The sequence below is a fragment of the Phyllostomus hastatus genome, unplaced genomic scaffold, assembly GCF_019186645.2.
Source record: "Phyllostomus hastatus isolate PE091 unplaced genomic scaffold, TTU_PhHast_1.1 phas_contig_80, whole genome shotgun sequence".
Taxonomy (NCBI): Eukaryota; Metazoa; Chordata; class Mammalia; order Chiroptera; family Phyllostomidae; genus Phyllostomus; species Phyllostomus hastatus.
Window position 1 is genome coordinate 44463917 of NW_025333960.1, and position 25539 is coordinate 44489455.

General features: G+C 38.3%; 1 protein-coding gene across 14 annotated transcripts in view; it reads right to left on the bottom strand.

Annotated features, from left to right (window-relative positions):
* Positions 1-25312, bottom strand: part of TCF4 (transcription factor 4) — a 336776-nt gene extending 311464 nt beyond the window's left edge. For 5 of the 14 annotated variants that reach the window (XM_045850375.1, XM_045850361.1, XM_045850357.1 and 2 more), the window contains exons 1-3: positions 23509-23722; positions 22514-22605; positions 20840-20912 (exon numbers count right to left, since the gene is read on the bottom strand). In XM_045850375.1, coding sequence (XP_045706331.1) covers positions 20840-20912; positions 22514-22585 — 145 coding nt within the window. In that variant the 5' untranslated portion in view covers positions 22586-22605; positions 23509-23722. Of the gene's footprint in view, positions 1-20839; positions 20913-21356; positions 21366-22513; positions 22606-23508; positions 23723-23973; positions 24082-24804 lie in introns of those variants that run through there. The other 9 variants (XM_045850360.1, XM_045850354.1, XM_045850367.1 and 6 more) reach the window with 7 other exon arrangements.
* Positions 25313-25539: the final 227 nt, after the last annotated feature.

The window sequence follows — 25539 nt, forward strand, 5'->3', positions numbered from 1 at the left end:
CTAAATATTAGCATGAGTTTTTTTTTTAATTTTAGCTTTACAAAATCAAAATCAGAATGTATACTTAAGCCAGAATACCCTGCCAATACACTAAGCATTTAGCATGAGTGCAAAAGCCAGGGAAGGCCCTGGGGAAGCTCTGGACAGAGAGGGTAACGCGCCAGCGCTTGCACAGCCCCTCCCCACATCCCGTTCTGGTGTGACCCAACTCACCCAAATGACACTGCCTGAATTTCACTTCCACTTTCCTGATTCTTGCTATAACCAAGTACTAACAGAATATTTACCTAGTTAATACTTTTCTTTGTAAATAATTAACTTAAAAAATAAACTTAGTCTTCTAAGAATAATACCTATAAATCCAGGCCTGGTTGTACTAGTTACTTTTTCCTCTAAAACATTCAGTTATAGATGTGTATCAATAGATAGCCAACCAACCAAACACAGTAACTGAAATTTAAAAAGTTTGTTTTACCACTTGGCTGGAGTAGCTCAGTGGATTGAGCGCGGGCTGCGAACCAAAGTGTCGCAGGTTCGATTCCCAGTCAGGGTACATGCCTGGGTTGCAGGCCATGACCCCCAGCAACCGCACATTGATGTTTCTCTCTCTCTTTCTCCCTCCCTTCCCTCTCTAAAAATAAATAAAATCTTTTTAAAAAGTTAAAAAAAAAGTTTGTTTTACAAACTCCAGCTAATTAAAAAGAAACAACTCATCAACAATTGAATAGTACATTGTGTCACTTCTCAGAGAACTCACTTAACATTTAATTCTTTAACTTTTATCATCCATAAACTCTAAGACCTTCAAGTGATACTCTGGGGAATAAAAGACTTGGTGAATAAAAAGCTTGATTCATGCCCTGACTAGTGTGGCTCAGTTGGCTGGGCATCATCCCACAGAGTGAAAGATCCTCGGTTCAATCCCCAGTCAGCGCACATGCCCAGGATGGAGGTTTGGTCCCTGGACATGGCACATACAAGAGGCAAACAATCAATGTTCCTCTCTCACATCAGTGTTTCCCTTTCTTTCTCCGTCCCTTCCCTGCTTTCTATAAATAAATAAATAAATAAATAAATAAATAAATAAATAAATAATTTTTAAAAGAGCTTGATCCATAATGAAATGTCAACAATATCATGCCCCCTCTAGAACCTAATGTGCATATTATATAAAATAATATATGTGAACAAACTTTGTGAACTGTACTCACTATAACAATTTGTAAGAGTTTGTCCAGAGAAGAACCAAGGCAGAAGACACGGAACAAGGTCTGCTCTTGGAGTTCAAACACCTAGGCTAAACCTAGGCTCCGCCCCAATGACCTCTATGGCCTTGGACAAGTCAGGGGATTCCCTGAGTCAGTTTCTTCTTCAGTGAGTTGGGAATGACCAGGGCTTAATCTAGGATAATGACATAAGATTGCCTGACATGTGGTATTAGTGAGGGTGAGTTCTCCATTCCTTGATTTGCACTGGTATTTTATCTGGCAATAAACATACATGCAAGATGCATGTGAAAATGAAAAAAAATAATGTGAGCCTAAGAAATTTATATGACCTTGAAGATCCAATAAATGCACACAACAGGAAAAAAGTTTAGTGGTTTCCAATAGCAACACTGTGACTAAAGTTAAAATGGTGCATGGTCCCGTCCATCATCTCTCTTAATCAGCATATTCAAGTTGAAATACATACATGTTTATTGAATTATTTATTAAATAAAGCCAGTACTTACTGAATCAAAAGAAGTCTTTATTTAGATCAGGAGATAGAAGAAAGCCTTAATGAGTAAATGGCATTTCAGATGAGATCTGAAAAGAGTTAGCCAGCAAAGGGTTAAGGGAAAAGGGCTCCACAGCATGTGCAAAGGCCCCAAATCAAGGAAAAGCTTGGCAAACTCCAAGACCTAAAAGAAGTCCAATACAGCTTGAGTGTAGAGAAAATAGCAGAAAAAAAAAACAAACAGATTCTGGAGGTACCTTAAAATATGTTAAGGAATATAGAGAAGTTATTCTTAATGCTAAAAGTATTTATAATAGTGAAAAAACTGAAGCTGGGAAATAAAGTGCTCTGTTTGATATTTCTTTCAAAATCACTTTGGCTGCTTTGGAATACAGCTTCGACAGGAAGAAACAGAAATGTGGAGAGTAGTTAGGGAGCTACTGAAGTACACCAGACAAGAAATTAAGGTGCCTTGATCTTGACGAGTAAAGGCAGAGGTGGAGAACAGAACTCCAGGATGATTAGATAGAGAGAAAGTTAAGGGAAAAAAAGGGGGCAAGGTCCAGATCTTGGTTTAATCAACTAGGTGCATGCTGATGCCATTCCTATGATATAGAAAACTAGACAAGTCATATATTAAGGGAAGAGGAAGAAACTGAATATAAAAGGCTACTGGCTCTGCAAATTGACAATAGAAAGAACAAATGGGACTAGAAAAAATATCTATAAGAACTGTTACATTGGAAATAAACAAGGTTCCTTAGGAAGAAAATAGACATGAGAATAATGGTAGAAAAGTACTGATTGCCTATTATATGTTAGACATGGATTAAGTGCATGACATATTATCTTACTTGAATCCCCCCAGAACCCTGTCTCTACCTATTTTACAATAAGAAAACACAGTCACACTGCTAGTAACTGAATGATAACCAACCCAATCTGATTCTAGATTGAGGCATTATATCATGCTGCCTCTGAACAGCAGATGAAAAGAAGCCCAAGTAAAATCCCCAAGAAAGCCCAATATTTATAGTTTAGGCAGAACAGCCAGCAAAAAAAGACAGAGAAAAAAATACACTAAAAAAAAATATGGTATGAAGAAACCAGATGCACAGAATTTCCACCAAAAATAAACATTTTTCTCAAAAAATTGCTGAGAGATTTAATGAAATAGTATCACTAACTATCAAAAGAGAAAGAGAAGGCAGGGGAAACGCTATATGTCCTAGAAAGGAATGGCAGTTAGAGTGACAGCAGACTTCTCATAAGTGACAATGGAATTCAGAAGACAGTAGAATAAAATATCACAGTAATGAGAAAAAAAATGTAACCTGAAATTGTGTATACTGCAAAATTATCTTTTGAGACTATCAAGAGATTCTTGATAAACAAAAATACAACGTTGACCTCCAATATCCCTATACCTAAAAACTTCTAAAGGATGTATGTACTTCACCAAATATAAAAACAATCCTGTAAAGAAGAGCTAAGATGGCAGAAAGTGTGGAGCAAAGAAATTAGTAAGCTAGAAAATCTAAGCATTGTCTACAAAACAATCATATCTAATTTGTAGAAAATATTTTAAAGCTCAAAACAAAAAAAAATACTCCAAGTAGGAAGAGGGTTAATGGAAGGGACAGTATTTCGTGAATTAAAATTGTTTCAAAAAAAGAGTTAAGACTGTATATGCATAATAAAATATCAAAGGTAGCCACTAAAAGAACAGAAATAAATTCCAAATAATGGGAGGGGAAAACGAAATAAGAAACAAACAAAACCTTAATCAATTTCTTTAAAGGAATGACAGGAAGGGAAAAGAGGGTATGGGAAGCAATACAAGTGGAAATCAAGCATGCAGATGACAGTAGTCACAGAGAGACCACACTGTGCAATTCCAAAAGGCATTGCTGCAGCCCATGAAAGTGGCCTGAACTGAAGTGTGAAATATGTGAATAGATGTAAATGACTTCATATTATCTGACTTTTAGATTAAAATTAAAATCCAGCTGTATCTAAAGTACAACAACATGAATGGCTTGAAAATAAAAGTTAAAAAAGTAGACACACTAGACAAATATTAGCCTAAAGGAAAGTGGGTTACCTATACTAATAACAGAAAAATATATACTTTAAGGCAAAGAGCAGAAAGGGGGTGAGTACATACAAAGTGATAAAGGATTTAATTTACCAGGAAGATCTAGTAATTCTATACCTGAATGCATATAATTTCAAAATGTATAAAGCCATAACAGCACAGGGAGAAGTTGGCAAAGTCACACTCAGGATTATTTTAATCCATTTCTCTCAATGACAGATATGTCTGGCAGACCCCTCACCACCCAAAGGCTAACCATTAGAAAAGGTACAGATGGTTGCAAGAAATGATTAACAAGCTTAAATTTCTGGACACATACAGACCCTTCAAGTCATATACATTCTCTCCAAGTACACAATGAAAGTTATAAAAATAGATTAATTAAAACCTAAAATAAAGCAAGTCCCACAAGAATCAAAGAACTATTGTCACATGAAAATAGTTCTCTGACAACAAATTAATTACATTAGAACTCGATAATAAAAAGAATGAATGACATTCATTTATAAAATTTCTCAGTCACCAATAAATATTGAAAGGGTCGAAGGTGAAATCATATTGGGAATTTTTAAATACTTATAAATAAAATATAATGAATGTGTTACATATTAAAATCTATGGAGCAGAGTGACAGTCATACATTGAGGGCATTTTAGTCCCTTAAGTTCTTACATTAAAAAAATAATAATAAATGATGACAACATAACAAATTATGTGGCCAACTGAAGAAGTTAAAAAAAATCAAAATGAACCCAAAGCAGAGAAACCAGGCAACAATGAAAGATTAGAAATCAACGTAGAAAACATACACACACACACAAATACACAAAGCCAAGTGCTGACTGTTTTTGAAAAGACTAATAAATGAGAAAAACTTCTAGTGATCTTGATCAAGAAAAATGCAAATCAAATCAGTAATGAAAAATGAAACTTAATTATATAGTCAGCAGAGATTAAAAAGCTAATAAGGGAATACCATGAACAACTTTATGGCAATCAATTTTAAAACTTATATAAAATGGAAAAAGTATATATCACATATAATTTTATTTGTGCATAAAAATTTTAAAGTACCTGGAAAAAAGTAAAACACTCATTCTTAATACTTTAAAAATTTTTATCAGTGGTTTAAAGTTTTCTCACACCAGGCTCAGATATACAGACAAGTTTTACCTAATTTCAAGAAATAAATTATTTCAGCTTTATACAGACTCTTCCAGAGAAAGGAGAGTGGAAATATTCTTTTATTTATTTACAGGTCAGTATAACCGTGTGGCCAAAACCAGACAAGGGCAGTGAGAGAAGAAATATTATATACCAATCTTAGCTCCAGAAACAGATGCAAAATACTCAAGAAAATAACAGAAAACAGTCCAGAATATTATTTTTTAAAGAATAATAAAAATACATCACAATCATATTAGTTTTATATAAAAAAGGCAAAGGGAGTTTACACAGGGAAAAAGATAAGTGTCACTGACAACAGTAAGAGAGTAAAGGACATTTTTTAATCATAATTTAAATATATACAGAGAAAGCATTGTCTATAATTCAGTATCACTCATGATAAAACCTTTAGCAAAAATACATACAGAAGTAAAGTTCCTTATTGATATATCTACTATCATTAATATCAAAATGAGGGTAAGAGAGAAAGAAGCCAGATACAGGGTTTTGAAAATAAAAACAACAGAATTATCATTACTTGCACAAGGTATGACTATTTAGAAAACTCTGAAGAAAACACAAAGACATATTTAGAATTAATAAGAGAGTTTAGCAACATGGCTGAATATGAAAAGCAATATTCAAAAACCAACTGTAGCCCTGGCTGGGTGGCTCTGTTGGTTGGAGCACTGACCCATAAACCAAAAGGTTGAGGGTTCGATTCCTGGTCAGGGCACATACCTAAGTTGCGGGTTCGGTTCCAGGTCGGAGCACATACAGGAGGCAACCAATCAATGGTTCTTGCTTCAATGTTTCTCTCTCTCTCTTTGTCACCCTCCTCTCTCTCCCTTCCTCCCCACCTCTCTCTCTAATATCAATAGATGTTTAAATAAATAATAAATAAATTTTAAAAATCCACTGCATTCATATAGACCAGCAACAAACAATTTGAATAGTTAATTTAAAAGAAAATACCATTAATAACAGTAACAACAAAAATAAGGAACCTAAGAATAAATCATCAAAAGATATGCAGAAGCATAAAACTTTGAGATATCAAGAAAGACCTGAAGAAATGGAGAGATTCATGAGTAGAAATAATTATTGTTAAAAATATTGATTTTCCCCCAATCACTGGTTTTTATGTAACTTCAATAAAATCCTTAAAAAGTTCATGAAAAATATTAACAAGCTTATTTTAAAATTTCTGTCGAAGAACATAGGCCCCCAAATAGCTAAAACTCACTATATTATGGAACTGAGGCAGGGGCAGACAAACTGACCATCAGATTACAATAAAGGACTATCACAGAAGTAGTATTGTGGGCAACTGGGAAAAGGATGAACTTTTCAATGCACGATTCTAGAAAAAATGGGTATTAAGAAGACATTTATGGAAATGTGGAATGAGCCCCTACTTCCCATTCTACAAAATCAGTTCCAACTGTATTAAAAATTTAAATGAGAAAGTCAAAACTATGAGATCCCTTTTAGAAGTATGTAAAAGAAAATCTTTATGATCTTGGAGTAGAAATGAATTTTCCGATCATGACACAAAACAGGCAAAGGAACAAATATAATATGACAACATAAATTTAAGGTCTTCTGTTCATACCATACCACACCACAAGGAAGATACAAAGACAGGTCACAAAATAAGGGGAAGTATTTGCAGCATGCTTGACAGAAAGAATCATGACCCCAAAACATATCAAGAACACCTACAAATCAGTAAGAAAAAAAACTGAAAGGGAAGGGAGATTCCACAGAACAACAAACATAAAGGATAAATAAAAACATACAGAGATGTTTCACCTCATTAATTATCAGGGAAATACAAATTAAGACCACAGCCAGATACATTTTAATCTTATACCAACTAGCTTGATACAAATTAACAAATTTATTACTACCAAAGGTGGGCAACAATGTCCATCAATAGTAATCTTTTATGCTGCCCATGGGAATGTAAATTGGTAACAAACTTTGGAAAAGTATGTGGCACTATGGAGTCATGCTGAACATTCACATAACTCTACAACCTAGCCTTCTTACTCACAGAATAGCTACCCTAAATATCAAGAAATGACCAAGCATGCAGCAGGAGATTTTCAGGAAAGTATGTATTTTTAAAGAAGAATCAATTTAAAGGTTCATTAACTGGAAAATGCATAAATAAACTGAGGCATATTCACCCGCAGTAAAAATAAACTAAGGCCACATACAACAACATGGATAAATTTTAAACACATAATACGGAGTGAAAAAATAAGTGGTACAGACAATACAAGAGGGATACCATTTATATGATCCTCCATCAAGTAAAACCAAACAATATAGTGCTGAAGGATCCATACGCTTGTCACAAAACTACTTAAAAAGAGAGAGCATTTGCTTCCGGCAGGGAAGAGAGGGGTAAGTGGATAAGGAAAGAACCCACGGGCAGAGGCCAAGGTTCTGACACTGCTCTAGCTCTCACACTGAGTGGTGGTGGGTCTACGGGTCTTCACTCCACTATTTATATAATTTATGTAATTTATATAATTTATATATGTTGCATGTACAATTCTGTAGGTGTCAAACAGCATGAGGTAAAACATGTTTTGAAAGACTCGGGTGGGGTTAGAGTTAACATAAAAAGCACAGGCGATAAAGGGTACAGAAGCAGCCCGTGCAGACAATTAACAAAGCTCTTGCTGTGAAGGCCGGCCAGAAAGAGGGCTGTGGTCAGAGGGAAATGCAAATGGGAGGGAGACTTTTTGTTTCATTTGTTACTTTTTTGCTTTGTTTTTAATCACGAAATACCTCAAGCATAGAGTTGTCAACCATTACTAACATTCTACCTTTCCCCTGCCAAAAGTAAAGTATTGCTGATGCTCTTGAAATACTTGTGTGCCTTCCCATCCCAAAAAGAAAGTTATTTTATTTTATTTTTTAACTGAAAGTTACTAATGCATGCCTAGACGCTGAAGGAATTCTCCAGGGGATGGAGACAACATGTGAATGCTGTCCACTCACATCAACATTACCCTACTAACTCACCAGCAGCAAGGCAAACGGTTTCTGAAGTTTTCCGCTCAGTGCAGATGGCTCTATGCCTCTCTCCTTTCAGCACCCTTCTGGTAAAGAACGCACAGAGCGCCAGGGGCCTGGAGCCATGTACTACTCATGGGCATAGGGCACAGGTATCAGGATCCAGTTCCTGCCCACAGCATTACCCCAATGCTCTCACTAGCTGGCCTATGCAAAGATGAGAGAGACAGAGAGAGAGACAGAGATAGAGAGGGAGGGAGGGAGGGAGGGAACTATACATTTTCTTCAACTTGAACGGTCAATAAGCACAAGGATGGCAATGTTTCTCCTAACTAAAATGAATTAACGAACACCAAACACACTGGTTTGAGAGGTGACTCCCAACAGTGAACTCTAAGGTCAGCGAGAGAGTGGAGGGAAAGGAGGGGCCAGGGAGGCAGAGAACGAGTGACAGGGTCCGAGTCAAAGAGGGAAACCATCGCTAGAAAAGAGGCAGGATATTCGCCGGGATGTTTTAAAAACAACAACAAAAAAAGGGAAGCTTCATTTTGTTCCTGATCAAAAGTTAACAGATAATACCCCTTCACGGACACCTCAAAAAATACAATCAAATAACAGTGCTTTGATCTGTCAGAATATCATATCAAACCACCCTCCTAAAGTTGACCAACGAAGAGGCTCAGCAACACGCTGTGGATGTGAATCAGGCACCTGGTTACAGGCACTCCATGGATTCGAGTCCACAGGCTGCCCTAAACGATGGTGTTTGCTGGTAACAAGAACAGAAGCTATAGGAAGCCTAAACGGTGTATAATTACTGAAGACCCTTAAATAAGAAAGAAGAGTCCCTTCTGCCTTGTTCTCCCACTTCCACCTCTGCACCCTCTCACAAGAGAACTGCAAAAATCAACCTACCATTTCTTTTTGGAAAATAAAAAGCACTTCTATGGTTCTTGGTTGCTAAAAAAAGACAATGGGTATCACATGGTAGCTGAATTAGGTGTCAGTTACTGTTACAAGGTATAAAGTAAAGTAGATTTTCAAGTATTAAAGTTATAGAAAGCTTCACAAAATATGGCAAGTGCCCACGATAAATGTTCCCCCGTGGACTCAAGTCATAGATTCCAAACAGGTTGTGCAGAGAATTCCCCAACCTCACCACCCATGCCGCAGAACCAGCAAGCCCATCTCCACCTGAAGGTCTGCAGAAGCCTCACAACTGCTTTGGGCCACCCACGGCCACTAGCCTGGAGGTCTGTGTTCCGTCCAGGCTGCAGCCAATGGCCCAGGCACAATTTCATGGGTAGCACACTGCCAAGGCTCCCTACTGCTCAGCACTGCAGTGAGGTGGCCCCACTCTGCTCCCCAGCCTCGACTCCCACCACGCCTGAGTCCCCTCCCGACCACCACGACCTGCTGGTGGAACCTATTGCCCCCAGCCCACATCACCCCCCACTATCCCGCAGACCTCCATTTGGGTGTGCCAGCTTCAGGGAACCTCTCCTGACTTTTGGGCTTGGCCAGATATCCCTACTGCAAACTCATCTAATGTCACACACCTCTCAAATGTAGCACTTGACATTTCTTTCGTTGATAATTCAGTTAATGTGTGTCTCCTACATTTAATTTACACAGGGACGTGTCTTGCTTGTCATTTTATTTCCATTACATAGCATGGTCCTGACACGTGGCAGAAGCTCAATAAATAAGTATTTAATTTTCAAAGTAACTAACTTTTCTGTATATAAGGTTTGCAGGTTCGATTCCCAGTCAGGGTACATGCCTGAGTTATGGGCCAGGTCCACAGTGGAGAGGGCGCTTGAGAGGCAACCACACATTGATGTTTCTCTTCCTCTCTTTCTCCCTCCCTTCCCCTCTGTCTAAAAATGAATAAATAAAATATTTTTAAAAATAAAATAAGATAAATTTAAAAATAACTAAAAATTTCAAGTGTAGGAATAAAAAAGATAAGCATACAGGGTTGGGCAAAGTAGTTTATAGTTGTTCATATGGAAAATAATATAATAAATAACAATACAAGAGTAAACTGTTTTGCATATTCATGACTATAAACTTGCTTTTGCCTACCCTTATAAATAAGTATCTAGTGCTCTTGAAAATGAATGCTATCTATATATTCAAGTTTTTAATTTCTGCTCAAAAAGGACAAATGGAATGTAACTGTCATGCCTCTGAAAGAGTCTCTGGTACTAAATTTGGGAATACATTCACATAGTATTCTTCAAGGTCCATTTCCATAATCTTTAGAATCATTTTCTTTCTTTTATACTCATGCAGAAGTACACACGTACAAAGATTCTAGGATTTCTGTCTCCTTTGGAACTATGAAGTCTGCATTTAGTTATATTTGGAAAATATCTTTTAAAGAAATCTAATTCTCTATGTCGATGTCACTAAAAGTACTTTGCTACTGAATCACTGTAGACTTTCACCTAACACAGCAACATTGTGCTCCGTTTCAATGCTGAAGTTCAAATTCTTTCTTCTTTGTATCACCGTAGTTTCTCTCGTCTTGCATCTCGAAAAAACATTTACTGAATGAATGAAGGAATGAATGAAGGAAATAAAAATTACTAACTCTTAATAATTCAATGAATGAATGAATGAGTAAACAAAAATTCCTAATTCCTAATAATTCAACTGTTACTCCAGAAACTATCATCACAATGGAAAGAAATAACATGACATGCATTCATTCTTTTCACCTGTCTGAAGTTTTCAACATTCTTTAAATAATCAGGCCTTAAACAACAATAAAATTTTAAAGTAAAATTAACTAATTGAAGTAATTATGGAATATTTCTCACCTACCAAAACTACTAAGGAGTAAAGTGTGGAATCCCTGCAGAAGTGAGACAATGCAAAGGTACATGCCATGTAAAAGAGAAATAGTTACACGTGGGCTAAAGAGATAAACTGAAGAATGATGAGAGGTTAGTAACACTGGGGGGGGGGTGGCGGGGAGAAAAATAACCTTGTGGCTAGAAGCAACTAGATGAAGAATCCCAGTGCCCACGAGAGAACAGAAAAGCATTCAGTGGCTTGGGACACAGTCAGTAGACAATGATGTTCAAGAAGCCACACAACAAAGAACTATTATTCAAACAAGAATTGAAACTGATATTGTTTGGTCTTTCTTTTCAAAATTACAAAATTGGATTATGTACGAAATTGTATATTCGATCTTGTAACATTACCACTTGATGACAATAAGTTTTTTTCTGAGTTTAAAATATTCTGAGTTGCGAAATATTCCAATGTGAATCCCTTATTTTTGAAAGCGAAGAAAAACTTTTGGGAATACACAAGTGTGTAACTGACATTTTAAAGAAATGGATCTAAAATATTCTCTTTGTCTATAAAGATTTTGTTCATACTCTGTAGCAAATATAATTATTCATGAATAAATTCTTCCTAAGCCTATTTCAACCATCAATTGAAATTTTGGCTTCTTGCGGACCCTGGAAACATGTGCTACAATTGAAATACTTGGAGGTCACAAAGAGAAAGACATCTTAATTTGAATTCGTCAATACCTGATGAGAAGATGGTATTATATATCTTTTTCCTATTTGTGATGTTAACTATGATAGATTTCACCCAAAGGTATATCTGACCAGTCCATAATATTTTTACAAACGTTATTAAGTTTTGGCTAGGATCATAGTATCTTTGGAAATGTTTTCTAAGTGCTTGTCTAAGTGTATCATTACATAGCAATAATAACTCTCACATTTCCTTGCTGACTTTTGAACCGAAAGATATGGCATTGGTCATGGGGATGGCAATGATAATAAAAATTATAATGATGAGTATTTTTGCAATCTGAATATATTTTAAACTATACTACAAAACCATTCTCAAAGTAGTATACTGAAGAACTTCAAACCTCTTTCAGTTTTAAAATGCAAGCTTTGAGGTTCTTTCACTCTGTCAGTATCAAACACCTCTTTAGCATTGAACACTGCAAAAGGATCAAGATTTCCCCAATGCAGTTAAATCATGTTCTCCAAAGTAGTTATTGTTTCGGATCAAAAACCATTTCCACTGCTGAAAGATGTTGCAGGAAGAGTCTGAAACTGGGGACATAAAAACCCCAATACCCACCCTGCAGTTATCATTGAAAACATGCACTTTTGAAAGGAACTGGATTCTAATCGCTGATGCCCCCAAAGAAATCCCCAAATCAAGACTGAAAACAGAAAAGGCCCCCAAGACAGGGAAGTGTGCCTGGAAGCCACTGCTGCGCCCAGACCCCCCGCAGAGCTGGGAGCCTCGTCGCCTGCACCTGCTGCACAGGCCCCCGATGTCCAAAACTCAGTCTTCACACCCCCCAGGTCAAAATCTGACCCCTCCTTTCCAGGGGTCAAGGTCTATTTATTTGTCCACGAGGCTTTCACTCTTAATTTCCCTCAGCAAGAAATAAGTTCTTACTCATCTAAAATCCCACAGCATGAAGGACACTTGCCTTCTGGACACTGAGGATTAATGATAAATGTGGTTTTCTATTCTTGCCTGTCAGACTGTATGCCCTCTATGGGCAGGCCCAATCTCCCACAAGGCCCCCTGTGTGGTATAATCGCTAACACAGGGACTAGAACACAGCCTGAACTAAAATACCCATTAAATGCACCCCCAATGAGAATTATGATAGGTAACTAGCGAGGTAAGTAAAAACATTCTCTGTCCACTGCCTACATATTCACATATGAGGGGCAAAAGTGAGGCTATGCCAGAAACCTCTAGGTAGTAATATAAATAAATACACCTTTCTAAACCTTTCATTATCAATTTTTGATCATCTTAAGTGGATATAAAAGCAATTACAGCATTTCACACAAGATGAAACCTGAAGTGTCCATAACTATCATTTCAATATTCTCCTTCATAAAAACTAGGCCTTTTCCTAGGTTAGCAGTGTCTAAGTATCTTATATTTAAGACTTGACTTGAGAAATTTGAGATGAAAAACCTTCCATTTAGATGCCTTTCAATTCAGCTAAGTACCCCAACAGGGAATGTTTAAATTAATGGAAGATTAAAGCAAGGAAGAACATTCTAAAAGGTATTCTGTAATGGGCCTTTGTCACCACCTTCTCTGTTTTATTGGAAAAAATAGCCTTTTCCCAGGAGGCTAAAAGTTTATATGCCGACCATTGGTCTACTTTAACTAGTAGGAGTTAAAAATGTCAGAGCAGAGGAGAAGTCTGTAATGGAAACGCTGACATGCCATGCAGTAAAGAGGCACAAGCAGGTGCTCCTGTAACCCAGGGTCATAATTCAATCAAGCTGTATTTTGACGTCATCTGTTACAGAAAAAAAGCCAAATGGTTTATGAACAGCACCAGAACCCCCGAGATTAAATTACAGCCCTGATATTTAATCATGGGTCTTACTGTGTTATTTTTAATAACACAATACATTTTAACAGTTATTCGTCAACCGCCCTGGCCAAATTAGAGCACGCGATGACAAGAGCGCCGGGTTACGGTGTCCATCTCTCACAGTCTGGGTTTGTATTTTTATTTTTTTTTTTCAGAAATGGTAGATTATACAAGTTTTCCTCTTTTTAAGAAACATACAGTTGGTACCAACGGATGAAGTCCAAACCTTAATTAAAAGCAGCAGGGGGTCCCTAACCAGTGGGTCAGGACATCTGCACTCGTGCTCCGTTATGGCCCAACACCCAACTGTATGATTCGGACAGAAGACGTTTAGCCCTCCCAAACTCTGTCCCTTTACCTCAACAACGACAGAGCTCCTCTGAAGTCTCCTGCAAATCTAAATTTCTGTAAATCGTTTTACCCGAAAAACAGCACTGTGTCGTGTTTGGGGGATTCCCTGAATGTCCGAGTGCAAAATTTTCATGGCTAAAAAGTTGAAGAATTTTTAATTCTGTTAAAATCACTCTGATCAAAGAGGTATTCTAGTACCTGAGGATTTGTAAGCTAAAATTTTTAGAAGCATTATCAGCATCAGCAAATGAAACAGGTTCTTAAAAAACAAGTGATGTACAAATACTGCTGAATGTGTGAAGGCTTGTTTGCAAAACAAATCAATACAGGCACATCCAACAATGAACTGCAGTTAATAAACTACATATAGTAATTACCACCAATGGCAGTCTAGAAAGTCATTCATTAAATGTTAATTGTCACACAAAAGTACAAAAGCATCCATTTGAACAATTCTGTAGCTGCACCTTTAAATACAATACTTTCATACAACCCTGAAATTTATCCATATAAACTGATTTTAAACACACCTGGGTATTTGATATGCTGATTAACTGGGCCTTATTTATTTTTGAAATGAAAGTAAACACGACAACCTTTTTCAACACTTTTGCTATTCTTGTGAGTTTGACATAATTTATATATACAATTATATATATACATATATATTACTTCTAACAAAGTGTTACCAATCTTCTCTACAGATTAAATGCTACTTCTCTTATGTCTGTTTCATAAACATTAAGAGACATATGGTTTAAAAGTATCCACCTGAAACTCATGAGCATACTTCATTGCTGAGCCTAAGTGGGCTCTCAGATTTAGAAAATGCACAACCCATGTGTAAGCTTATAAACTTGGTGGTCAGTGTTAAAAATTTTATTCAGAGTAATGAGAAACCATAACAAAAGTAACCTTTAAAAAATAAACCTACATGTACTTTCTCTAATACTTAGCACTATATATAGCTAACTTGGAAGAACACCTACCTGGTCATACAAAATAGCTCATAAAATACAAAAAAATAAGGAAACAGAAGATTCTTTTCTGTTTCTACCTAGCTTCATTTTGATGCTCTGTCTGTGCAAGTTCTGTTTTAGTGAATATATAGATATAAATTCTAAAGATTTGGCCAAGTACATTTTGGTTCAAGACTTATAAACTGAAGAACGTTTCAAAACACACCATGTTCCTTATTAGGCAACTGAAGATCTGTTATCTTGGCTTATGGGAACTGATCTAAATAGCATCATAGCACTAAACACGGAGAAGCACAGACCTGGGGCCCCCAGGACTCCACTCTGTGTCTTGGACGAGGCTGCAAACTTCCGATATAAAATATAATTTACCATTAGGAGTACATGTTTGATCCGTAAAGCTTACCAAATTACTTTGTTTATCATAGCAGATGAAAGCAAAAAGGAATAATTTTAAGCTGAAAACAAAACTGTTTATATGACAGTCTTTACTGCTTCATGATTCTAAGCATTTAAGACAGATTCGAGCAATTAACAGCATAAACTTTCATTACATAGTTCTATTATATATGTTTATGTGACTTAGCTGTTCATCTGTTATTTAAGTGATTTCCTCATTACAATAGTAGGGTAAAGATAATTTGCTGATGCTGTCAAAAATGTTAAGCATTTCAGTCTCAACAGAGCTTGGATCCCCACGTTTGTTTAATGCACTTTATTTACTTAAGTCATGTCAAATAGAGTACTGCTTCTTCCTTCTGAATTTAGAAAATGTAACATTTTAAGTACATGTCTGGTAATAGAGATATCAAAAGTTCAATACTGCTTATTTTAGTGATGCTGACAGAATTTAGGATTATTGTTCTCAGATATAAAGTTTCAAAGACCTAACAATGAACTGCAAAACTTCTTTTACATTTAAAGACACCAAATCTTTTTTTTTTTAGATAGTAACAGAGCTGGCTTTGTTACCGCAACTTTTGGTTTGACTGGATACATACAAATAACTGAAAACAAGATATTTCACTGGCCCCTATGGAGACTGTCAATTGAATAAAAGCACAACTTTGAAAATATTGACTATATTTTCCTTGTAATAACAATAACAACAATAATAACAACAGTGAGACATTCTAAGACACACGGAAATCCAGCATAAATTAGAAGGCTAGCTTATTTGGATACTGAGGCAGGGAAAATAACGGGCATGGTTTCTATCGTTATCTTAAATATGGTTTTTAAAATGCTTATCTACTCTAAGATCAGGACTGGTATTGCAGGCCAAGCCTCAATAATATATTCTTATCCCTCTATAATCTTGAAAAAAATAACTTATGTCTGACTGTGTGCACTTGTGAGAGTGTGTGTGTGAACAGGGTATTGAGCTAGGCTGACTGTGTGTCTGTGAGAGTGTGCATGTGTGAACAGGGTACTGAGCTAGGCTGACTGTGTGTGTTTGAGAGTGTGTGTGTGTGTGTGTGTGTGTGTGTGTGTGTGAGAGAACAGGGCACTGATCTAGGCTGACTGTGTGTGTTTGAGAATGTGTGTGTGTGTGTGTGTGCGCACGCGTGTGTGAACAGGGTACTGAGCTAGACAAACATGAGTTTTAAGACTTAACTCAGTACAGACCATCTTGAGAGCAAGTTATTTATCATCTCTGAATCTCAGTCTCCTTACCTATGGAATGAAGATGGCAACCTTGGCATCTCATTGGGTTCTTGTGAGAATTTAAAAAAATACAACACGTCTAATGTTTGTGGCATACCTCTTGGCATATTAAGAAGCACTTTGATTTTGCCATATCCATCCACACCCTGTTATTCAATCTAACATCTTGCAGACAGTCAGGGGGGAGATCAGACAAAAGAGAATGATCAATATTCAAAATTTAGCTCCAAACCTTGAGAAGTACTCAAAGATCACATGCACAGGCAGAAGCATGTGTTTGCGTAAATATCAACACATAAATTTTGATACTCTATTGTGTAGTATAAATTACAGAAAAACACAGTAGTGAAACCGTTGTTATTCCAATAAAGCATTTGCAGAGCCACAGAGAATTAGCAAATCAAAATTTGTTATTTTTTAGAACACCAAATAAAGGTATAGAAACTCCTGAACTTGAGCCTTAGTTTTCTTTGGCTATATAATGGAGGCACTGGGCTGTATATTTCTACAGGGTTTCTAACCCCAAAATTCCATGATTCTAACAAAGTGGGTTTAATTCCACTTTACTTTATTTTTAACCTAGTAAATTACTGTGCTCTTTACAAAAGCCATACAACCATTATGAACTATACTGTAATAGTCAGGCTGTTTTAAAACATATACACATACACACAGACAATTAAATAACTCTACTCAAAAAATACCTTTAAGGAGAGACCAGTTTTTTTTTCATGCCATAACCATAAATTTGAACTGGTACTCATGGAAATCAATTCTGGATGCTGACCACCTGAATTTCCTGATACAGTACTACCCATTGGACCCATCTTTTTCCCTCACTGGATTTACTAACTCATGTGTCATTTTGGTGTCCTATGGATAAAGATTAACTAACTCGTATGAAGATCAAGAAGTGCTTTTTCTCTTTTCGAAAATGCCCATGACAGGGATGTGGTGCATTTTGCTACTGCTCTAAATTGTTCAAACACCCATTCATTTGGCAGCCTTTAACAAATGCTGAACGCCTAAGTAAAACTTAACAGTCATAGGGGGAAAGGTTCAACCTTTCAGCTAAGGGAGGAAGATGTTGTATCCATCACACACTAGCTGTAAATACATGTAGCAGATGTGACCAGAGTTGTTCCTGAGTATAGATCATTTTCGTGCCCCAACTTAAAAACTATTTTAAATTTTAAAAAGATGCTAAAGCTGGCATGTTTATCTTTTGCTTATAAAGGACTCAAAGGTAAGTAAATAAGCAGTATTTTTGTTATATTAGAAAATTAAGCCCCTGTTAACAAATAAATTACAGACTCTAGGTGCATTTTTTTTTCTTTTGGTAACTTTGCCATCCTACATTTTAATGAGAATAATTTCCCAATTATCCTGGCATGTGGATACTTTTAGTTTGTTTTAAGATCAGTGATATAACGGATATTAAATCCCTTTGTATAAGTTACCATATGGGTTACAACTATTTCATAAAAATAATTCCAGAGCCCACCAATCCCCCGTTAAGGTCATCGTGGCTCTGAACTATCATGGCTGAATTGTTTTAGTGCTCTCTGCTGAACACCTGCAAACATCAAACAGAAACTGCTGGTCCTTTCCTGGGTTGACAAAAGCCTTTCATGTGAAAAATGCTCCCTGGGAATGTCAGGCTGTAGCTCAGGTTACATTCCATTCTCCCTAGCAGCCTCCTCATTTCTTAAGGTGGCAGGAAAACCCATGTTTGTGAAATGAAAGATTAAAGGGAATATGGCCACACTTGATTTTCATTCTCACATTGCACATCACGACGGAGCATCCTAATAATGGAATCAAAAGCTATTGGGAACTTTAAGCATGAAACATTGCCATGCCTCACTGAAAAAACACAGCTGGTTTTTCAAATATGAACGGTTTACTTATAGCCTGGATCTTTTTTCCTGGACCCAAGTTTCGAAGCTACCCATGAAAGTGACATTTGAGTCCACTCAGGACAATGGATATGAACCTGAAGTAAATTTAGAAAATTATTTCTCTGTCCAAAGTGACCTTGAGTTCATCCTTCCAGTTAAAAGGCCAGTTTCCTGATTTTTTATTTGGTATGCTTTAAAAAGACTTTATCATTGCGGATAAATTATTTATCTTTAATCTTATTGAGTGGAAATATAAGGCATTTATGTCACTAATAGTCCTGTGTTCAATCATGTCTTGAATAGATGAGGAAAACCAACACTCCAGTCTGTACCCTGTATATTAGAGCCACCATCTACCGCACTGGATGAATACCTCACATTTGCATCCCAGCACCCCAGACAAAACAGCCACTGGCACTTTTTAACCTTCACAAGTCAACATTTGGGCCTAAAAACTGCAACTATGGTACACTGTAACCTGAAGTTCAACACCTTAAAGATAACCACAGCACCTTCATTAGATATACCATAACATCTCACTAAGAAAGAAGTCTCTGTCTAGGTTCACATATACGTATATGTGATGTGTGTACACATATAAACACACACACAGAGTTGTCTTAAGAACTGTGTAAGCTTCCATACGTGATCACTTACCAAAATGCACAATGTCAATACATATTCGTACTTATCCAGCCTAGACTCCCTGTGAACACTTGAACATCCTAGCAAGGACTCTATCTAAATGTGAACACATGAAAGGGACCAGACACATAGTTGTCTCTTTAGACATAACACAATTTCATGCTTCTAAATCACCTCACTTTATAAGCTATACCTAAACTGCTATATTTGAATTACTCCAAATGTGTCAGTTTTTACAAAGTGCAAAAGAGTATTTTGCACTGACTTTGAAAGCAGTTTATCTCTCTACATTTCTGAGATAATCTACTTCTGGATTTAAACTACATACACATTTTCTTAAGTAAAATCATGAAGAAAATTATTGTCAGGGATAAAGTTAGTTACTGTTTGGATACTGTCTAACATGAAAAATTAATTTGCCTAAAAGAGATACTTGTATTCATCTTTACTTCAAAGTTGTACAAAAAATAAAATACAGAAATTTCCAAGATAAAATAATAATACATAAAAAAAGTTCCTAAATGGAAAATATAACAGGGTCCAGGGCAATAAAACAGACATATGGTCAATAGTACTTTAGTAAAACTGAACTAAAAAAAAACAAAAGACAAAATATAACTATAGGAGGCATATCTCATATTTTGTAAGTCAAGCTATAGAGACTAAAATTCCCTTAGACTTATGGGGGCCAGCCAGAAGAAGTAACTTATTTGGAAATAAGCAACTTTTAGAAGCCATTCATTTTACATAAACATACTAAGTACACAAATCACAAAGGGGAAGAGATTTCTCATTGCTGTGATAGTTAAGAGACAGGAAATTGTATTCAATAGTTAACAGACAATTCCACTAGCATCTCACAGCTAAAAAATGCCAGCATTTACCAGGCTGACTTCAGAAGAGCACTCTGTCTAATGTACTGTTATGTACCACTGCTAGAACTAAAATACTGCAGCTGTTTAACCAGCATAAATGGATTTAAGCCTTGAACCTAAAGAATAGCAGGCAACAATGCATGCCCCCTTCTGATAGGAAATTCAGGGGACAAAATAACAAATACATTTTAAACAAATGTGTTTTCAGTTTTCACTTTTAATAAAAGACCTTCAGAGAGTCCCCTGTTAAAGCTCTTCCTCAGATGCTAGATCATCAACGCACCCAGTTTCCACCCAGCTTCCTTTGTGAATAGCGCTAGCGTCTTTCTAAAGCATCACCCAAAGACCTTTTATCTAGAAAATGGGAAGTTCTTACCAATTTGCAACTTTAAATATAGCAAAAAATTCACTGCACACATAAACACATAGGGGAAAGAAACAGCTAAAGCATCAGGAAAGATCTTATAAAAATAAATGAATTCATATTTGGCTCAGATTAGCAAGAGGCTCTCTATTTCATCTATGGTTTACTAGGCAGCATTCATCTGCAAAATGAAGGACTCATTTCTTTAAAAGGGTTAATTATACACAGTACCTAATAAAATTGATTATTATTTACAAGTGATTTTCCCTTTATATGAAAGTTAGATTTCTCCCTCTATTTTCAAATAGGAAACATTCATTTATTTCCCTCATTTTAACATTGGCCTTATCTTCACATGTGTGGTTACAACTGTATTAGAAAATTGCTTTTAAATTAAGTGATGGAATTCTAAGACAGTTTCCTTGATTTTTTTTTAAAAAGGCCTAATTTTAATTTTGCAAAAGTTGCCTTTTTTGTGTAAGTTATACCACTGATGGATAATGAAATAACCATATCGTTACAGGCTAACATTTCAATGACTTTTTCAGAACACTTCAACAGAGCCAAAAATATACAATGAGTGAATAAACAGCTAAGAACATTTAACTACACACTAAGAAAAGAATTTACATACTTGAGCCAGTAAAATGTCCACTCGCCAAAGAAGTTGGTCCATTTTTCCCACTGCTCACAGGAGGTGAAAACATCTAAAAGAAACAAAGAAATATTACTGTTGAAAAGAAGACATCTGCGCCTTCAGAGTTCGTCAAAGATCTTCCATGCTCTCACCACAGAACTCAGAGTGCATGCTACGGGCTCATTTTAATAAAATACATCACCATCCAACTTAGAACTAAAACAGGCACGAAATTAGCAATCAGCCCTCTCCTCCCCCGTTCCCACTGCTCTGTCTCTTCCTCAGGTTCATCAGATTGCCAGCACTACCACACTTAAACAAACACAGTCCCCATGTCATCAAGATTCAGTTTGGAGGGCAGCAGCCTCTCTAGAAAGCACTAGTTTTACAAAGGAGAAGAAAAAGTTGTTTGTTTTATACTAAAAACCTTGGCCATAAACGTGGCAATGTCCATTTCCATCCCGTATAGGATTTGCCTGTTACATGTGAACCCAAATAAAAATAAAAGTGCCACCTGCACTAAATTCTCATTTCGTCTCTAACATGAGAGCAATTTGAAGCAAGTCTCTCTCTCTCTCTCTCTCTCTCTCACTCTCTCACTCTCTCACTCTCACTCTCTTTCACTCCCTCTCTCTCCAGCATTTATTTCAATCGACCCTAATTGGTTTCCCTCTTCTTCCACGTATCTAGTGGATAATGCGCACCTTCCCTGGGTCAGAGCCTGCAAAAAGCAAAGGAACGAATGGAGAAAGTGCAGCAAGCAGAAAGGGGGCTTACAAAGCTGCCTACAGCTACGTTTCCTGACAAAACTTCCGAAAGCCATTTCTCCAAAAGGTCTAGCAGAGCAGCAGCAGCAGCAGCAGCAGTGACATGAAAAGCCCCACTTAGAAGGCGGTTTGGAATTTATGTATGTGTTTTGTGGATCCTTTTCATTTTGCTTTGCAAATGCATCTTACACCAAACTCATCTGACATTAAAAATCAATTAATCCCCCTGACATGTCTGAGACTGGGTTTGGGAAAGGGAAGCAAAGGGATGGAGAAGGACCAAGTACGGCTGTAAAACTCCACAAGTGTGTAAGTTCTTCTTTGTACTAATCTCATAACATTTACAGACACAGTCGAGTTCTGAGGACTGTATGCTCAGTCCATCCACACGAGTACTCAGAATCCCAGGAAATGAGGTAACGAGGTAACTAGGCGTCCCACTAATCCAAAGCATCATCAGTTTAAAAGTTTAAGAGACAAGTGGGTCTCTCCTATTTTCTTTTCCATTTCCAGAAAATAAATCAATAAAAGGAGTAGTGCGCAAAGTATCAGTACTCTCAGTGTTCAGATAAGGCCAAGTTTTAGGGGCGGTCTGTCATTTCACGGATGTCTGTTTTTCCTTTCCACTGGGGTGAGAGTCAATTGTTTTGGGGGGTTTGTGGGTACAGAATTCAAGGCAAGTTATTAGACTCTGAAGAAAAAAAAAAACCCTGAATCATCCATCACACCCAGAAATTGTAGTTATAACTTATCAAAAACACCTTCATTTTACCAAGGATCCAGCCAATTAAAAATTATTTCTCTCCTTTAGATTACTATGGGTTTCTAGCTAAGTGTTTGGGGGGCTTGGTTTTGTTTTGTTTTGTTTTCACAGCTGTTGTTAGTTTCCACCGCTCTTTCTTACCGCACTGAAATCCAGTAAATCACTCAGCTCTTTGTCCGTCCCTAAGGCAGCCATTCGCTGTTGGTGATGCATTTTAGCAAAATCACACAAACCTAGAAACATGGAAATAACCGCAATCAGAAAATCCAGTCCCAATCCTTGGAGAAAACACAATCGGATTTTTGGAGACTGGGGGAGTGGGGAGGGGGGGTTGAGGGTGGGGATGTGGGGGCGGGTGAGATTAAGGTGGCAAGGAGGGAGGGATGGGAGAGTTGTTTTGTTTTGTTTTGTTTTTTTAAAGATGGAATAGGCAGCAATAGCAAAAAAAAAAAAAGCGATATCGATACTATATTTCCAAAGAGAGGATCAAAACTGGTAACATCCACTCTAAAACCAAATCCAGGAAAGAAAAAAAAAAAAAGCCGCTCTTCAGCGCATCGTTTTATGCAACAGGAGGTAGAGCGAGAAATGAATGGATCACAGAGAAAAGAGAAACTACTGAGAATGATCCGGTCTCAACTTTACCCCCACCCTCCATCCCACCCCCTCTCACACACGCACACACAGGCACACACTCACACACACCACTCCCCTCCGCATTTCAAAGTAGCTATAAAGAAATTAAAGATGAGCGTCTCTGGAGTGAAAACACGTCCAAAGGGGGAGGGGTGACAGGGTCGGAGGGAGGGGTGGGGGGAGAAGAGTGGAGGGTCGGTCCCGTAATTGTCCAGCACCCTAATTTGTGAAAGAAAGGATTGTAAAAATTAAAGTCAGGCCCTTGGCAAAGTCACCGGTCCCTCCAAGTGGCGTGGCTGGGGAGGGGGTTGGGGGGGGGACGAAACGAGGGGGAGGGAAGAGGCGCGGGAGGGGAAGGGGTGTCTCTTCTGGGAGCGCCGGGAGCCGGAGCCGGAGGCGCGGAAGGCTCCGAACCGCGTGCGGGGCCGCGGAGCCCGAGCCCCGCGCCGCCGCCACTCGGCGCATCAGCCCCGCCGAGCCCCGCCGGCTCCGGTACCTACCGCCCGCGCGCGAGAAGGGGCTCTCCGTGCACCGCCGGCGCCGAGGCGGCGTTCATGTCTAACCACCGCCGCCTCCACCGCCGCCGCCGCCGCCGCCTGCACCCGCCGCCGCCGCCTGCACCCGCTCCTGCTCCTTCCCCGCCGCTGCCGCCGCCGCCGCCACTACAGATCCGCAGACACACAGCCAAGATCCCTGACTCTTAACACCAACTCTCTTCTCCGGGGAGGGGAGGGGACGAGGGAAGGGGGGAGGGGGAACACGCCGAGGCGCACGGAATTGCAAGTTCAGCAAAGAAATGGGTGGGGGGGCTCCGGCGTGGAGACGCGGCTCCTTCGGGTCGGCTCGCTGCGATGCACCCCCCCACCCTGGAAAAAAAAATCTCAACACCTCCCCCGCCTCACACACACACACACACACACACACACACACACACGAAAACACACGAACGAAAATTCACCGAGCACCTCACTTTCCCTCAGACCGTCAGTTACAATCTGAAGCCCGGGCAGTTGAGCCTTTGCCCGGTTCGACCATCGGAGGCACTTTGAAATTTATTCGAGTTTACATCCCTCACTTCTTTCTTTCTCTGACTCCTTGGTCCCTCTCGCTCGCACATCCACACACGGCAGAGCAAGTTTCTGCTGGCTGCAAATACACGTGATGCAAAAAGACTTTGCCAAGAGGAACAATATTTTTCTTTTCCAGACATAAATCAAGCCACATTTTGCTGGGGAGATTTTCATTTCGGTAGTTCTGTGTTTTGGGGGTGGGGGGGGCGCAACCTTAACTGCATATTTTCTTTCCCCTCCCTTTTAAGTCACAGAATAGTATAGCTGCAAACTTCGCCAAAAAAAAAAAAAACAGGCAATTTTTGAGGGTGGATGTTTTGGTTTTTTACACTTGAGTTACTAGGCACGCTAAGTCCCGTTCGCCAGCACTGTAAGTTTAATTCAACATTCACCAGTACAACAGGCCCTGCATGCTCTTAAAACATACTTTTTTACTTCACTTTTTAGGATAAAAACTAAGCTTCATAATCCCATCGTTTCATAATAACAAGCGTGCTTCATCCAGTACACGCAACACACGCGAGTTTAACGTGTGTTAAAACACACAGTCTACAAACCCTGTTACTGCTATATGTGCGAGTACGTATACAACATGCACACACTTTTTCCCATTGAGAGTTATTTAATAGGTTGTTCCTTTTGTTGTAACAAAACATTGGGATCGACATTTTAAAAAGTTAAATTCAATTACAAACAGTTTACTCTGACAGCAAATTGTAACGTTACCTTAAATGGCCACAAATATGCTCACAATATTCCAAGGAAAGTGACTTTAAAAAGAGAAACAAAAATCTTCTGCAAGTACTTAAGTATCTCACATGTGTATCCCCCAAAAAAGTATTTTAACTGGTACTCAGTTCTGCTCCAGGGATATCCACAGAATACAAGATTATGCACCTGGCTCTGGTTTTTGCATTTTCCACCATAAAATTGCAACAAAATTCCCTCCCCCAAAAAAGAAATCATTAAAAAAAAAAATCCAACAACTTTTTCTTATTGTTTATAAAAAAAAATCAATACAGGATAGTTATAAATTTTTCCTCAAATCTTGTTGGTGGGTTTTTTTCTTCTCCTCTTATAAAGTCTTAAACTTGTTCCAAGTTTAGAGGTGTCTCATCATCCTCCTCCTCACCATCATCATCACCATTGACTCCCCCGTGGAGTCACATTGATAATAATAGGTTTCCCTGAAAGATACATTGTAATCCATTCACATCCGGGCACTGCGGGCTTATAAAGAGAAGGCGCTGCAGCCGCGGCTGCTCCACCAGACAATGACTAGGGAGGGGCGGGGCGGGAGCGGAGGTGGGGGGAGGACCATAGAGTGGTAAACACGGCGCCCAGAGAGGCGCCCAAGATGGCTGCTCCGGTGGGCCACGCCTCCTCCGGGACTCGGGGCGGATGTCGCGGATGTCTCGCGTGCGCGCGTGGGGCTGAAATGCAAAGCCTCCCGGTGCTGGG